Source organism: Tursiops truncatus, chromosome 4 (assembly GCF_011762595.2).
Source record: "Tursiops truncatus isolate mTurTru1 chromosome 4, mTurTru1.mat.Y, whole genome shotgun sequence".
NCBI classification, from domain to species: domain Eukaryota; kingdom Metazoa; phylum Chordata; class Mammalia; order Artiodactyla; family Delphinidae; genus Tursiops; species Tursiops truncatus.
The window spans coordinates 136,454,059-136,471,224 of NC_047037.1; the positions used below are offsets into that span (position 1 = coordinate 136,454,059).

At 41.4% G+C, this 17,166-nt stretch overlaps 1 protein-coding gene across 1 annotated transcript in view; it reads right to left on the reverse strand.

Annotated features, from left to right (window-relative positions):
- Window positions 1-1,842: 1,842 nt before the first annotated feature.
- KCNJ6 (potassium inwardly rectifying channel subfamily J member 6) overlaps window positions 1,843-17,166 on the reverse strand; it is an 87,978-nt gene continuing 72,654 nt past the window's right edge. Inside the window, exon 2 of the mRNA XM_019922288.3 lies at window positions 1,843-2,168. Coding sequence (XP_019777847.2) covers window positions 1,843-2,168 — 326 coding nt within the window. The remainder of the gene's footprint in view (window positions 2,169-17,166) is intronic.

Consider the following 17,166-nt stretch of genomic DNA (forward strand, 5'->3'; position numbering starts at 1 on the left):
TGTGAAAGATCTGCTTCAGTGCAAAATCTCCACCTGCCCTTGAGGTTTTGTCTAAGATTCTCTTCCTTTTCTTATTTTTTCATTTGAAAATTTTTTCATTTTGAAAATTAGATTTTCAGTACAAAATACTATTCCTTCCTTCCCTCCTCCTCTCCTCTCCTTCCTTCCTTTCTTTCTTCTTTCCTTCTTTTTATCTTTGCAGATTAAAATGAATTAAGGCTGTAGTTTTTTGTTTTCTTTGATTGGGAGACACTTTGGATTTGATTTCTAACCTGTGGCATACTCTAGAAATATTTCTTAGACAGTCACCAAGATTGTTGATCTAATCTTTAAATATTGAACTCTGGAAATTTCATAATAATAAACTAATAATAATAATAATAATAAATACCAATGCAAGGAATGCTGATGGATAAGCCCCCCAGGTATAGGAAGAGTGCCAGATGGAGTCAAGGTGTGTGAGATCAGTGACTAAAATATACTTCGCCCATTACATGCCATTATGAATTTCATGACTTTAGACCCAAACCACCTTTTACTAATTTAACATGTCTCATTTTTTAACTGTGATTATAGAGTGAAAATAGTTGGAGAGTCAATGGTTTTGTAGAAAAAAAGTTTCTCAAACTGTGGTACTACAGAGGGTGAGAGCTAACTTGAAAAGCATAAACACATAATTCCCGTCATTGGTGGGAATTCCCTAGTGGGCCAGTGGTTAGGAGTTGGCACTCTCACTGCTGGGGCCTTAGGTTTGATCCCTGGTCAGGGAACTAAGATCCTATAAGCTACGAGGTATGGCAGAAAACAAAAACAAAACAAAACCAAAAAACACACATCATTGGTGACATGCCAGAGCATGTCCTCCTCCTGAAATTCTGCCCCAGGCTAGTCAGTGAGGTCTTGTTACTTAAAAAAGAGACCTCAGTTTTGTAAACATTTCACAGTATATCAGCATACTGGTGGTGTGTTTTGCCATCTACTGAACCTCCAAACTTCTCCCAGACCTATGGCTTATTAGATTCAATTAAAGGGAACAGTGAGGTACCCAAACGGCTGCCAGTCTGGGACACAGAGCAAAGGCCATGCACTAAAGGGCCAGCGGTCAATGGGACCAAAGAAATCCAGAAAACAGGACATCAGAACAGAAATGCCTACTGTACTTTGGGAATCCTTTTTTTTTCTTTTAATCTTATTTCTAAAGTTATATATCTAAACCTACATTAATTTTACATCTATGTACATTATTTAGAAGTTTTGTTCTACAGTACATTTGTACATGCTGGGTTTTATTACTAACTGCAAAAGAAAATAATTACATAAGGCATATATATGTACAGTATTTTGTCATTACCTCACCTGGGTCCTATAAATGCAATGCCCGCAGAGGGCAAGCACCTCGCCCTGTAGATGAAATTTATTGAGATGTATAAAACTGAGGGCTCAACTCTATGTCTCACTGCATGAATGAATAGGCACCAGAGACCTTCCTCATCATATCCCAGGTAGACTCTTTGATGCACTCTTTTGAGTGATCTGGTATTGTACAACACATGCAGGTAAGTAGCAGAAATCTCTAGGACTTGGATGTGTCGTATTCAGGGAGGAGACCAGGCTTGGGTCACAAATGAGGGCACATGACACCTTAACCCAATCTGAATCTGCCTTGTCGAATCTGAATAACTGAGAGGGCAGGTAGATATTTTACACCTTGAAGATTTGTTTTCTGGTAATGCCAAACTTCAATATAAGGAAAGAACAAAGTAAGAGAGACAGAAAAGAAAGAGAATGAGAGACAAGGGAAGGTTGTGGGCGGAGAGGAGAAGGGGTGGCCCAGCCAGGGGACTAAACTTTGGATTCGTTCTCTAGATTCGCCACATCACCATTCCTCTCCGTCTGCTCCTCAGGGTTCTTTTCTTCCTCCTCAGTCTCCAGTTCTGCGTGTTGGTTGAGTTTGCTGGAGACGGACCAGCTCAGGGGCAGCTCAGCCCTGCTGGCTAACTCGGCCAGCTCTTTGGCACTGAGAGATGGGGTGCTGGTCTCGTAGGTCTCGTGGAAGCTGTTGTAGTCGACTTCGTAGAACCCGTCCTCCAGCGTCAGAACAGGGGTGAACCGGTACCCCCAGAGGATCTCACTAGTGATGTAGGAGCTTCGAGCTTGGCATGTCATCCCTGCAGAGAGGAGAACAGAGGCTTTAGTGTGTGTGTCTGTGGGCTTTGTATCGCCCAGGGGACTCAGGGAGACAGGCAGGACTGCTGCATGTGATGTTGAGACTGTGACCCACATAGGCTGCTATAATAGGGAAGAACAGAATCTGACTCCATATTAAATCTGCTTCTTTTACTTTAACATTGTATTCAGTTGCTTTTGCTACAAGTTAAGAATGTTGCCTATAGCCTGAAATATACAGGATATCCCATTCTCAAAACTCTGACCTTTAAAGGTATAACACTTTCCCATTCATATAGAGGTAAAAAGTTGCAGAACAGAGGATAACATTTGTCTTGTTGGAGGTTTACAGGGGCATTATGACCTGACCTACATGGACAGCTGCAAGAACAAAGGATTCTGACCCCAAGAAGTCTGCAACAACCAGCCACACCCCCTCCTCTTTTAGTATAAAAGAAGCCTGAATTCTAACTCAGGTAAGATGGTTCTTTGGGACGCGAGTCCACCATCTTCTCAGTCTGCTGGCTTTCGAATAAAGTTGCTATTTCTTGCCTCAACGACTCGTCTCTTGATTTATTGGCCTGCCGTGAGGTAAGCAGTACAAGTTTGGACTTGGTAACAGTGTCACAACTACAAGGAGGTGTCTTTCTTGTTGTAGACATGTGCTACCATGCAGGAGGGCATGTGGTGCAGATACCAGGCTTCCGCATGGAATCCCAGGGAGCAACGTGAAAGTTCTGGCTCACACCAGGCACTTGCAGGCACTTGCCTGCAAGGTCAGGCACACACACAGGAAAGCATGTGTGCACATGCACACAGGTGCACACTCATGTGGTTGTGCCTTGTCCACTTTTTACTCCAGGATCATCTGAGGTCATGACTTTTGTCTCACACTGCTTTTAGAGGTTTTGCCTGAGCCCTGCTGGGATTTGAGTCTTGGTTTTGGCCACAGACTTAGAATGAAATTTGACATTTTAAACTAAACTTATGCTGCCTTTCAGCTGGAGGCCACGGATTTGTGGTACCCTCCCATTGCCGTGACACAGAGGCAGCTACTGTGGTCACCCAGATGAGGTTGGAAGGGATGCTGATCTGAATGTGTACTTTCCCCAGGACCAGTGGAGATGGTTGTTCAGATCGTGTGATAATATAATACTTTAAAGTCGCCCCCCATCTCACCCGCCCTTCCTGCTTATAGACAAGAAGACTTTTTCTAATTTGCACAAAAATGCCATGTGAGCTACTGGCAGCCCAGGAGCCGGGGATAGCTTCCTTTTAAATGTGAAAAGGCAGAACAAGGGAAATCCCACCCACCTCCTTAGAAAAGGAAACTAGGCAACAGGCTTGGTGTAAAATACGGGGAAGCCATTGGTGCATTTTTTTTCTGAGGTCGAAGAATTCTCTTATGAAACTTCTCAGGAAATGGAAGCGTTCATTCAGCCATTCCTTCAGGGCTGATTTTCCATTAGCTCAGTAGGTCCAGTACCAAGGGCCCACAGTGCTTTTAGGGGCCCATCGTAAAGTATATTACATATTACATAAGGTAGATTATATACTTATTATATTATATAATTATATAAAAATATAATTAGAAAATTTTTAAATGGAATAAAGGGCCTGCAAAGGTAAAACCACGTAGGACTCACCATAGTCCTACTGCAGCCCTGTATTCATTCATCCAGGGAAGCAGCCAGCCAGTCAGTCAATATATTATTCCTAGGACAGCCTATAATATATATTAGGCAATTGCTTTATGCTGAATGCAGGTGTGGTAAGGAGAAGAGGGCACATGTAGGTTTTACACAGAAGGTTTTACACAGTAGGTTTTTCAGATCTACAAAATATTCCCACAGCAGTGCACCTGTTCCTCGTGGCTAGAAGAAGAATGTTGGGGCCCAGGGACTGAAGTGACTGACCCACTGCAGCTGGCAGAGTCTGAGCCCATACAGCCCTCATTCACATTCTGCTCTTCCTCTGAACCTCAAAACTGAATGCTACCCTTCTTCAATGTTTCCCTGATTACCCAATTATTTGGTCTGCCCACCCCCATGCCTCTGAAACAAGTAGGGCAGGGTTACTGGGCATTGCAAAGCAAAGAACAACAGCATCTTGCTTTTATTTCTCAACGTTTCTCTTCTGAGTTACCAACTCTTTATCTGTGTTTGGGAGTGATGGGGGAAGACAGGTGATGACAGGGTTCTGTGGGCTCAGAGTGAGGCACAAACAGGAAGTCAAAAAGAAAAGGTGATAAAATGACTTTCAAATTTTTCTTCCCATTGAGGAAGCATATGTTTATTGTGACATGACTAGAAAACAGAGACAGGCATATAAAATAAAATTCACCTAGATTTTGATTTCTGGCTATGTAAATGGCCAAATGGAACTAGAAATTAAAAATACAATTATTAAAATTAAAATCTATATGGAGGTTTAACATCCAATTGGAATTGACTGAAGAGAGAATTAGAAACTTGGGACACAGGTATGAAGAAACAACACAGGATGAAGCCAAGAGGTTGTCATTGGGACTGCTGGAGAAAGGACCTCTGAAAACCCTCTCCTCCATGAAAGCAATGAGAACGCTGGCAGAAACGGACAAAGCAAACTCTTTTAGAACTCTGTAAATGAACTCCAGGAGTGTTTGCTCAAGAAAAATGGCTGAATTGCAGTAAGAACCCTGAGCTTTGGGAAATTTAAATTTTCCCCCTGCTCAGCTTTACGTTAGCCTTAAAAATCAACAGCCTGCAATCATGGTGCAAAAGAGCAGTCTAGCAACTGCTGGAGGGGTCAGAACAGGATTGGAGCTCTTTCAAAGCCTCATGCTCAGAATTGTCATCAGTTGAAGTTTCTAGCAGTTCCCTAGAAAATCCCATTTACAAGGCTTGTCTCTTTGTGACTTGGGACAGAGTTTGCCCAATGCAAATAACTTGTTCCCTTGGGCTGTTTGTCAAAAACAAACAGTGGTTAAACTTTGTACTCTCCCCCAGCCCAAATTCCTATGTTGTTCTAACCCCCAGTACCTCAGACTGTGACTTGTTTGAGAGAGGGTCTTTAAAGAGGTAATTAAGTTAAAATGAGGTCATTGGGTGGGGGTCCTAATTCAATATGACTGGTGTTGTTATAAGAAGAGGAGATAAGTTACACAGACATGTGTAGAGGAAATACCGTGTGAGGACATAGGGAGAAGATGGTCATCTCCATCTGTAAGCCGGGGAGAGAGCAACCAACCCTGCCAACACCTTGATCTTGAACTTCCAGCCTCCAGAATTAGGAGACAATAAATTCCTGTTTAAGCCGCCCAAGTCTGTGGTACTTTGTTATGGCAGCCCTAGCAAATGAATGTGCTTATTGAATTCCACAGGGATAGTAAAATACCTTTTCATAGTACCACTTTAATAGGATTAATTTATGTAATCAAAAATGAATAAGAGAGATTTAAACAAACGTTTGTGGATGCTTTCCCAATTTTTATTCACCTTTGGTGTCCTGATTCATTTGAAAAGAGATGAAAAGAATATTAATATATTTGTCTAACAATATCGAAAAGTATTTCTAGTGTAAGCCGATAATTTCCATTTTCTTCAGAAAGATTCCTGTCTTACATGTTGACATTGGTCCCAGTCCATTCTTAGAAAAATTGTGATTTTTACTGATGTTGAAAAAGTAACAAAATAAAACCAACTAAGGTGCAGCCACCAAAATTACATCAGTGTGTGACAGTGGAGCCCTTGTGATTTTCGATGTCACTTAACTCACTGAAGTGTGACCGTGACTCTGAGACCAATTTTTCACGGATTGTGTTTCAGGCTTTGAAATGAGTGTGAGCTGAGGATGCAGAATTTTCTTCGCTTAATAAAAAAGATTAAACATGAAAAACATGAAAATATCCACAACACTAATAATGGAAAACAGGAATGACACATGTATATTTACCACGCACATAAAAGTTTAGATACTACCTGTCTATGTATGTACAGAAATATAAAGTAAAAGGAGACCTCCTGGTCATCAGAAAAAAAAAAGATTCAATCAGTGTGTATGCAAGTTGTGTTTGTTTTTCATATCAGAAAGATCATTACGGTGTCCTGAGGTAGGTTTTTTATTTTTAAATTAATTAATTAATTAATTTTTGGCTGCACTGGGTCTTTGGTGCTGTGCGCATGTCTTCTCTTGTTGCGGCGAGCGGGGGTTACTCTTTGTTGCGGTGCGTGTGCTTCTCATTGCAGTGGCTTCTCTTACTGTGAAGCACGAGCTCTTAGGCACATGAGCTTCAGAAGCTGTGGCTCGCGGGCTCTAGAGTGCAGGCTCAGTAGCTGTGGCGCAGGGGCTTAGCTGCTCCATGGTATGTGGGATTTTCCCGGACCAGGGCTCGAACCCGTGTCCCCTGCACTGGCAGGTGGATTCTTAACCACTGCATCACCAAGGAAGCCACTGAGGTAGGTTTTTGAAGTGAGTGAAGTAATCTCTGGAAAAAGAGAAGCTCCTTTTGTAGAGATGAATAAAACCTGAAAAATCTGATCTCCAAGTTCAGATCACAGCCTTTACTCTGAGCATGCTGGCTGTCTTGCCATTTGCATTTATATTTTTATGACTGTCTGTGTGCTATTTGCTTTATCTTGAATGCCCTTCCCCCGGTGGACTCCTGTTCATCTTTCAAGAGCTGATTTATTATCTCCTTTCTAAAGCCCTCTGTGACCGACCCCACTTGAGTTGGAACTAGGAGCCCACGGCTATCAGGACATTTCAGTGACACCCCATCACAGCCTTCTCACAACCTTTGCAGCTCATGCTAAGTGTCTGGTTTCCTTGTTGGACTGTGGATGCCTCAAAGTTCGTTTATCTTCTTTATTTCCATATTCCTAGCATTTACATAGTGCTTCAACATTGGAGGTTCCCCCCAAAATACCTGTTGTTAAGTGAAGAGAATGGACCTAAGGAACTATAGAGAAATGTTGACTGGAAATGTCTGACATGTATTATTAAATTAAAAGATGGCTTGTGGTTCTTAGAAAAGAAAGTGAGAGATTTCTGTTTCTGCGTCATGTCAGATTACCTAGGAATGACCCTCAGCTAAAATACAAGCTAGACACTGGAAAGTTACAAACTCCCGAATTTTAATCAAAAATAAGTTCAATAACAAGTAAGGGATGGAACTTCTGGGCTTGGTGAAGATGGAGTCAGTGCAGCCTTTGTCTCCCGTTGCTTACAATGAAGACTTCTAGACAAAACACAAAATGCAACAACCTGCAGACTCTGAAAAGTTACCACTAGTGGGAAGATTGGGGAGGGGTACCAAAACTTGAAGAATGACTTGTTTGGGGGTAAATTTCTTGTTTTTTTTTTCCTCTCTTTTATCATCTGGCTTTAACCTGAGAGTGGTCCCTATGCAGAACTGGGCTGTGGTGCTGCAACAAAATCTCAGAGAGAAACCCTGTCTTTCTGGCCAAAGGACCAGGACAAGGTCCCCTCTGGGCTGGAGAATGGGGGTGGGGAGCTCTCATTAATTTTGTATCTCTGCACCCAGCTCTCAGTGCTGCGTAGTCCAGAGCTGTGAGAAAATCTTTCTGGCCAGAGGACTGGGAAAAGAGGTCTCTGTGGAACAAAGAGTTTGTGGCTGCGTTTTCCTCTCTTCTCACTGCCTTACTCTGAGAATGAACTCTGAGCCTGTGAAACCGGGCAGCAGTATGGGTGGCCAACACGTGGAGAGAAATCCTGTCTTCATAGACAGAGAAGAGGGGGTCTGGGAGCTGAAAAGGATGGGGAATCTCACAGAGGACAAAACTGAAGAAGAGTATCCCCTAATTCTGTGTATGAATCGATGCAAACCATGAATAAAAAGAAACGATGAATGAAAAGAAACTACTATGTGTTTCATAACATATAATCATACTTTGAAACGACTTCAATGAAGAAACTCTAATGGGAGTTCAATAATACTTAGAAATGAATGATACTGAGATGCAGAATGTCAAGATTGTGGGATACATGGAGAGTAAGAAACATGTATAGACCTAAATGCTTATATTAGAAAAGAAGAAAGTCTGTGCAGAATATCCAACTTAAGAAATTAGTAAAAGAACAACAGGATGAATCCATGGGAAATAGGTAATAAACATCAGTGTATAAATGAATAAATTAGAAAACATAATATTGAGTGAAAAAGCAAGTTGTATAGAATATACAAAATGATACCATTTGTACAAAGCTAAAAGTAAGCATAAGTAATATATCATTCAGGGGCACATTCAAAATTATTTTTTTAAAGAAATTAAGAGAATGATAAAAATAAGTAGTTACGTTAGGGTGGAGAAGGAATACAGAAGGAGATATAGCAGTAATGTTCTAGCTCTTAAATCGAACAGTCAAATTGGAAGTGTTTTCTTATACCCTGGAATGTAATACGTGACATGCATTATTTTGTACTTACCAAGTGCTATACTTTAAAAGCTTGCTAATTCCATTTGTTGTTGCAGTATTAGCCTGCTTATCTTTTGTGCAAAGGCTCCTCTTGTTCTGTGTTTTCAGAACTGCTTTTTCTTCTTTTTTTTATTGAAGTATAGTTATTTACAATGTTTCAGGTATACAGCAAAGTGGTTCAGTTATACATATATATATATATATATATATTCTTTTTCAGATTCTTTTCCATTATGGTTTATTACAAGATATTGAATATAGTTCCCTGTGCTATGCAGTAGGTCCTTGTTGTTTATACAAACTTATATTTTTATGTAAAGAATTGGAAACAATAAAAAAGAATTGTGACATAATCTAATCTATATAATTCTGCTTTGTACCATCATTTAAATGTTTCCAAACATCTGTTGGCTCAAAATAGCTATAATGTCTTTTCTTAAAGTTACCCTGTGATAAGAACTGTTAACCACTCATTTATTCGGGTCATGTTTATTAAATGGAATCCATGTGCTAGGTAATGAGTTCCCAGCCTCAGGGAGCTTACAGTCCGTCTTCTCATTCCTGTAGAAGCTCAGAATCAGGAATTCTGACTGGGACTTCCAGAAATGAGGACCCTTGCCTGCGTGCCCTAATGACCAAGGGTTCACGATAACTGACATCCAACTGGGTGCCTGGGGTCTTCGGAATGTATGGTGGGGGCAGGGGAAGGAGGGAGGCTCAGTGCATCTGGGGCGTAAACTCCATCCATGGTCTCCTTGGCTCCGTGACCCAGCTAGTGGGGTTAAACAGAAATACATGATTGTGTTTCTCACCCTTCAACTAGTTTTTCATGCATTTTTATTTCCTTGATGGTGAGTCAGAAACTGGGTCTCTGTAGAGTAGGATGCTGTCTACTTAGCCTCCTTGACTGCTTTCTGTGCAAATAACCACAGGAAATTCCACAACTGAGAGTCAGCTTAGAGGTGGGCAAGACAAAATCGGGGAGGAGGACGTGACATGTGAGACCTGTGCTATAAATGATAGTCCCCGTTTCTTCTCATTCCTCATTATCACGTCACTGTCATCTTCATGGAATATTCCCAAGTAGTTACTGTGAGCTGGGGATTCCCTAAGCCCTTTACCTTGTCTATTTCATTTAATCCTTACAACAACCCCATGAGCATGTGCTATGATTCTATCCCTGTTCTACAAATGAGGAAACTGAGGTGTGGAGACCACTCATGTCACATCCCTGGGGAATCTGGCCTCACAATCTCGAAAGAAACAGGTGGACACTGACATTGCAAGACAGCATTGAGGCCAGTGGGGTTAGAGGAGGAATGGCCTGTTGGTGTGTTCGTGGGTCAGTCATGCCTTTGACTTTGTGTTTGAGGAGCCTGCTTGATTTCCATAGCAGCATTGTCTGGTCTAAGTTATTTCCCCAAAGCCCAAAGGCACGCGCGCATGTGTGTGTGTATGTGTGTGTGTGTGTGTGTGTGTGTGTGTGTGTGTGTGTCTTAAAAAGAATTATTGCACTTCATAATTTCTCCACTGAGAGCTTCTCTGGTTAATCTTCCAAGAGTTTAACTCACTTGAAAGTGAATAGAAATAGCCCATCTTTTTGGTGGTGTTTCATTTCTTGAGTAAGAGGACGTTAGAATAAGGAGTGGTGAAGGAGGGACTGCTTGTCATTGGTGGTGAACAAAAAGCCCAGGAAGCCGGGAAGCCAGACTGAGGCCCAGTTGAGGGATCTAACAGGCACTGAGCAAACACAGGTCAGACCCTGCAAGATGGAGATTTAACAGGCAAAGCCTTATTTTTAGATTCGCGGCGACAAATGATGACTGGAGATGTTTAGTGCAGAATACCAATATGATGAAAGCCATCCTCAAGAGAGAGCCCTCTGGATAAAGCTGGAAGTATGCGCTCAGTAGATAGAAAATGCATCAAAATTGCCTGGAGAATGTGATTCCAATAAAATAAGATGGAATAAACCACCCTCACCACTTTGGAATTCTGTAAAATTAACCTATATTGCCAATATTCAGAAACAAAGAATTGACTGCAGGCATTTTGTCTTTTTATTTCAAATACCAGGCTACATGATGTAATGTTTTCCTTTACTCTTTGTTCTCATTCTCAATAAAAACTGCACTGAATTAGTGCAGTAATAAAGTGTTCTGCACTAATGTTTATAAGTCTTTGTGAGGGAGAACGATCTTGGTGATTTTCCAAGCCCAGTGTCAAAAAGAAGCAGTATAGAGTAATCTCTGCCATAATGTAATGGTAATTCTAATTCATTAGGCTCAGCCAACTGCTGATCATTTAAACAACAACAAGCCCTGTCTTATGCTCAGGTTAAGAATACCTTCAATAAACAGTTGTACTTCTTCTGTTACTGAAATTTTGGGTGGCCAGTGAGGTTCACCTTTAGCTACACAAAAAAAATATTGAAAAGTGTATTTTTTTTAATGTTTAGAGAAAGGCATTCTACATGTGTACTCCCAATTGTACTCTCACCAAAGTAACTGATAAATTCATAAATCAAGTATTGAATTAAGTAATACACATTATTTATTAAGTGTTTATTGTATGCCTGGCACCAAATGCTTTATGTGTGTCAACCAACTAACAACACCTTACAACAGCCCTCATAGGTGGGTGATGCTACGATATCTACTTAACATATAAGCAAACTAAGACAAAGAGAGGTTAAGTAAATGTTCTGGGTCACACAGTTTTATGGACTGAATTGTGTGCCTCCACAATTCCTATATTGAACCCTAACCCCCTCATGTGACTGTATGTGGAAATAGGAACTTTAGGGAGGGAATTAAGGTTAAACAAAGTCACCTAATCCAGTAGGACCATTGTCCTTGTAGAGGAAGAGGTACTAGAGAGCTTTCTCTCTTTCCACGTGCCACATGAGGACACAGCCAGAAGGTGGCTCTCTACAAGCCAAGAAGAGAGGCCCTACCAGAAACCAATGCTGATGGTGCCTTGCTATTGGACTTCTAGCCTCCAGAATGGTGAGAAAATAATTTCTGTTGGTTAAGCCACCCAGTCTGTGGCATTTTGCTATGACAGCCCTAGCAGACTAAGAGTAAGAGTGGAACTAGGGTTCTAATTTAGGGAGTCTGTCTCTAGAGCCCATGTCCTCAACTGCCACACTATTATATCTATTTTTGAAAACAGGGATCATGTGTTCATTGTCACCTTTATAACTCCTGTAAGTTCCTTATACTTATATTTACAAAATAAAATGGAGAGTAGATGAATCATCATGGCCCAAGTGATGTTGCCACTGGGTGTTGTAACTTGACTGCCAAATAATACCTGCTCACCATTTGTCTTTCCCATCATATCTACCATTTGTTCCCCACCAGCTCTCCTAAGCCTGTCCGTTCTTACCTTGTCTACCATACAAATGTACTTATTCTCTACTCAATCTGGAGCAGTGGCTACCAGATTCAGAATGTTGCTTGGAGACACTAAACAACCTTGATTCTTTTTGAAAGAAATCATGAGATAGCCTCAAATCAAATCATAAACTGCAGGATTCTTCTTCAACCTCTCCCATTCTATATTCGTTTCTCTCTTCTCCAACAGTTCTGGGTTCCCAAAAATCTATACACTTATCATTGGCTCTATCCTACGAGCACACAAAGCAGCTTTGGAATTATCACACCTATAAGTCTACTGAAGAATTGTTTGTACAAGACTCAGACCTCACAGCAGAGGACCAGATATGCTTCTAGTTGAAACAGGAAAGCCCCTGTGACTTTACAAGAAAGCCCCAGTATGTACCAGTAAATAGTGAGCCACAGACCGCCAAATGCACTTGAAAGCCAATTAGAACACTTCCCTGCTTCCAAAAATTCTATAATAGAACACTCACCAATCAAAGACTCTCTTAACATTTCCTCCTTTTACTCTGCAAGTCCTGTGGGTTTCTACCGAAGGAAAGAGATAGTAGCAAACTATCTCGTATGATCTGAATAAGCAACCTTTTGTTAATAGTACAGGTGCTCTGTGTACTTTTGAAACCATCATCCGCAAACCTATGAGGTAAACTTAAAAATTGAAATTCTTTTTAATCTTAGACGATTCCCACTGAGGTAGTGCAATCCAAGTACTGAGTTCCAAAGTTATTGGATTCATCCTTTTTTCTATGTAGCCTTGTTATCTGTTTTATATCTAGTTAGGTTCATTTGTTTCTAATGGTATTTCCTTTTAGGATTTGTTTTTGTGGTCCTTTTTTTTTTTTAAAAGAAATTTTAAACCACTTAAATAGTTCAAAAATTAAGTCAGCATAAAAAGATATATTCAGAAAGGTCTCATTCCCACCTCTTCTTCTATCCTGTTTCTGCCCACCTCCTGTATGTGGCCATTTTCATTTGTTTCTGCTTTACCCTGTGTTTCCTTTTGTAAAATAAGCAAACTTAGATGCACACACATTCTTATTTCTCATTTTGACCCTGCAGAGGGAATATATTTCAGGACAGGAAGCTGTATGATGATTTTCTTCTGCTAAAGCAATTTGAAATCTCTGGAGGTGCTCATTTCCTTTTATCATAGAATCCATAGGCTTATCAATGATACAGTGGAGCTGAACAGTGGGAGCTGGAAGCAGACTGGCCCAGGTTTAAATCTGGGCTGCCCAGAGCCACAGTGTGGCCTGGATAGGCTACTTAGCTTCTCTTATTCCTCATCTGTCATAGCTGGGAAAATAATGACCAGAGTAGAGAAACGATCTACAAGAAATTTCACAGGTGAAAGCCTTGACCTAGGGCTCTGTTTGAGGACATCACTGGCAATTCTCTTAGTGCCATTCCTTCCCTTGGTCAAGCATAAAAGCTGACCTTTCTTGTAGAATTAGCAGCATTGATCAATAACATTTTCCTCCCTTACATCAAGTGTTTGGTTGCTTGTTGATTTTTTTCAAAAGGAATAAAAACCATTCAGAGAAAGATCTGGAGACATCATGTTTCATCTTCCTGTTGATGTCAGGGTTTACTTTATGCCTTACTATTCTTTGAACATTTCGAAATACCCTTTGGTGCCTGATATTTGAAGAGTCACTCGTCTCTTCATTGTCCCCCATTATTCTGCATTTTCCAGGCAGTGGTTCTTAACTTTTTTTGGTCAAGGACCCTTTTGGGAATCTTATGAAGTTCATGGATCCTCTCTTCTTAAAATATACAAACATACAACAGTTTGCAAAGGTTCAAGGGCTCAGGAACTCACTGAAATTTGTGGGATCCTAGGTTCAAACAAAACAAAGAGAAGCAAAACCAAAAGAACAAAACAATTCTGCTTTAGTAGAAGGTGTGTGTGTGCATGTGAGGAGGAAGGGGTTTAAGGGAAAATAGAGAAGAGAGGGTTTCGTTAAACTGCAACTGGGTTATGGGCAGGTCATGTGCTTTCTCAGTGGCCAGTGCTCACCCTACCAGAATCTTCCTCACCAAATTGCAATTGTCAATATTTGTTCCTACATTTTCAAGTCTGGGGATGGGGGTTCCTGTGGGCAGGAGTTCTGTCTTGGCCACTACTTTATCTCTGTCCCCTGCTATAGTGTTTGGCAATGGTGTTTGATAATATGCCCAGTAAGTATTTGTTAATGGCTAAAGGAATAAAAGGGCCCAGGTGATAATAATTCATTTATTCATTCATCATATAATATTTATTGAGGACCTACTGTGTGTCTGGCATTTTGACGAATTCTGGGCATCAAAAGATGACATGGTCCCTGGGTTCATCGGATTTATAGTCTTCTAAGAATGGAATAAACATCTAAATGAATGTAAAATTATAACTGTAATAAATGCAATGAAGAAAAGGTGGATTCTTCTATAAAACATAACATGGAAATCACACTTGGGTTCACGTGGGAATTAGTGAAAGTGTCCCTGAGGATGTGGCATTTGGGTTAAGACTTTAAGGATGAGCAATGGAATGAGTGAGGTAGGGGTAAGTGGACTATATCAAGGAAGCATTTCTGGCAGAAGGAGGCTCTGTTGGAGGAGGGTCCCTGAGATGTCCAAGAAACTGAAAGACTAGTGTGTTTGCGGTAGGGGTGAGGGGAACTAAATAAAATATTGCTCTGGCTACAGAGGGAAAAATGACTTGGAGGAGGGCAAAGTGTGTGTGGGGAGAAGAGTGAGGAAGCTACTTCAATAGTACAAAGAAGAAATTATAGTTATCAGAAGCAGAAGAGAACCAGTGGAGATGGGAGACTAAAATGGACTGAAGATGTATTTAGGAGGCCAAATGGATAGACCTCTGTAATGAATTATTCATGGGGGTGAGTTAGAAGGAAGAGCCAAGAATGATGCCCAGATTTCTGGCTCAGGCAATGGGCTGGATGGTGGTGCCACTGCGAATCTTGAGTGCAGGAAAATTACATGTTTGGTTTTGGGAATGTTAATTTTATTGTGACTTTGAGATATGCAAGGATATTGAATAAGTCCTTGGGATAACCAAGTCTCAAATCCACAGAAGAGGTCTGGATTGGGTATATACTTGGGCTGTCAGTGGCATGTGGATGGAATTGAAGCCTGGGGGCGGATGAAATTGCCAAGGGAAGGGTTTGTGATGAGAAAAACTGAGGGTGAGACTATTGTGAAAATTTAACATTTGAAGGTGGAGAAGGATGAGATTGCCCAGCATGTTGAGAGAGAGAGAGGGTGGCTACAGAGATAGGAAGAAAGACAGAAGAGTGGAGGGTGACACAAGCCACGGGACAGGAGTGTTCAAGAAAGGCGGGTGGTTAACAGTGCCAAGAACCGGTGAGAGAAAATTGCCCCAAACCGAAAAGTATACACTGGATTTCAGACATGGTGGTCATTATCAACTTAGTGAGAGCTGATGGGTAAAGGAGTCAGTGAAGTGGTTTGAGAAGTGGGTTTGGGGTGAGGAAATGGGGTGAGTGAATTTAGGAAAGTTTTTCAAGAACCTGACTATGAAGATGAGGAGAGAAGGCAATAGTTAGCAAGGGACATGGGATTGAGTGAGTTTTTAAAGACGTGGGACACCTGCCCACATTCAAATACTGATGCAAAAGGCTCTGGTTGAGTGGGAAGGGCTCCATGTAATGTAGGAGAAGATGTAATCAGTAGCTTATGGTTCTGGAGAGACGGGTAAAGCTAGGAAATCAAGGTGGCAGAAGGAGGCTCTGTCCTTATAGACCGTGGGCGTTGGTCCAGGTAGATTTGTGATATGGGGCAGAGTTGAGCGAATTTCTGTCTGAAAGTGCCTATTTTCTTATTGAAGTAGGAGGTGGGTGGGGGAAGATTTGAAATTTTCGGTGGAGAGTGGGACAGCGGACTGATCAGAGAAACAAAGAAGGATTAAGACAGGAGGATAATCATGAACTTGCAATGAATACTTGTTGCTTATATTCCTTCTTCCTAAAGGTACTCAGAGTTTTATTAGGTGCACCCCCTCCACTATAGCCCATGAACTTTGGGGTTCCACTGGGCTTAAGCTTGTTGATACATTTCATTTTCTTGGCCATGGTCATTGGTTCCAGAAGGCATATGATGTTCCTTCAGTGGTTCTTCGTTCAGGATGAATTTCAAACCATTGCATAAAGTGATGGGCAGAAGTAAGCTCTCCTCATGATTGTGAACCAGGGCACATATAGCCCTGCTGGCTGCTGGTGGCCATATTGGGGCTGTGAAAGCAGAGAGATAGGAAGAGATGACTGGGAGCAGACACCTTATCTGTCCATGGACTTTGCACTTGTGAGAGGCAACAAACCCCGTAAGTGTTCTAGCCTGGTTGTCAACAGCATCCTAAAACAATCCGTCTGACCCTGGCACCAGTTTGCCCTGATGTATGTTAACCTTCTCTAGCCAGACTGCTGGGGTTAACACATGGGTCCATTGATCTGCCAACTAGACCAAAACCAAATGAAGACTAACGTATTCATTTTTTTCAGTAAGAATTTATTGAATACCTTCAAAGTGCCATATATATTCTGTGCTTGGTGATGGGGATTCAGTGATGACCTTGACCTCATAAAGTTGACCATCCAGTGGAGGGCTGCAGTAGGGCCAATGACCCAGCACCACTGATGATAAATTCTCATCAAATTTCAGTAAATGAATGAATGAGTTTCTCATTATCACTACAGCAGTTCAGGGTGATTGGCCATATTCTCCTGAATGGCATATTGCCTTAAAAGATCCCGCAAACTTCGATTCCTTCAATTCAACAAACTTCAAAGCTGCTCTTGATGTTCATTTCAATCTACTTTTTCTCATCAAAAATACTAATTTTAAGGGGATGGGCAAGGAGACGGTGGGAATTTTCTCTGGGTCTAGACCTACATAGAGATGCTATCAAACGTGCTAAGCAATAAACTGGTCCTGATGCTGACGTCCAAAGCACACACACATACACACACCCACTCACTCTGGGGCCCACCCCACGCTGCTGCCAGACACTCCCCTGTCGGTGCTTGTCCCACGCTGGCCACCAGCCTTTCAGTTTTCACCGTGCTCTCTGTTGGTCGAGGAAGCATCACTTTAGAGCCGATTCCTGCAGTGGGGATTTCCCTGGAGGGACCCATGAACATGCAGAGGGAAAGTCTTTTGGAAA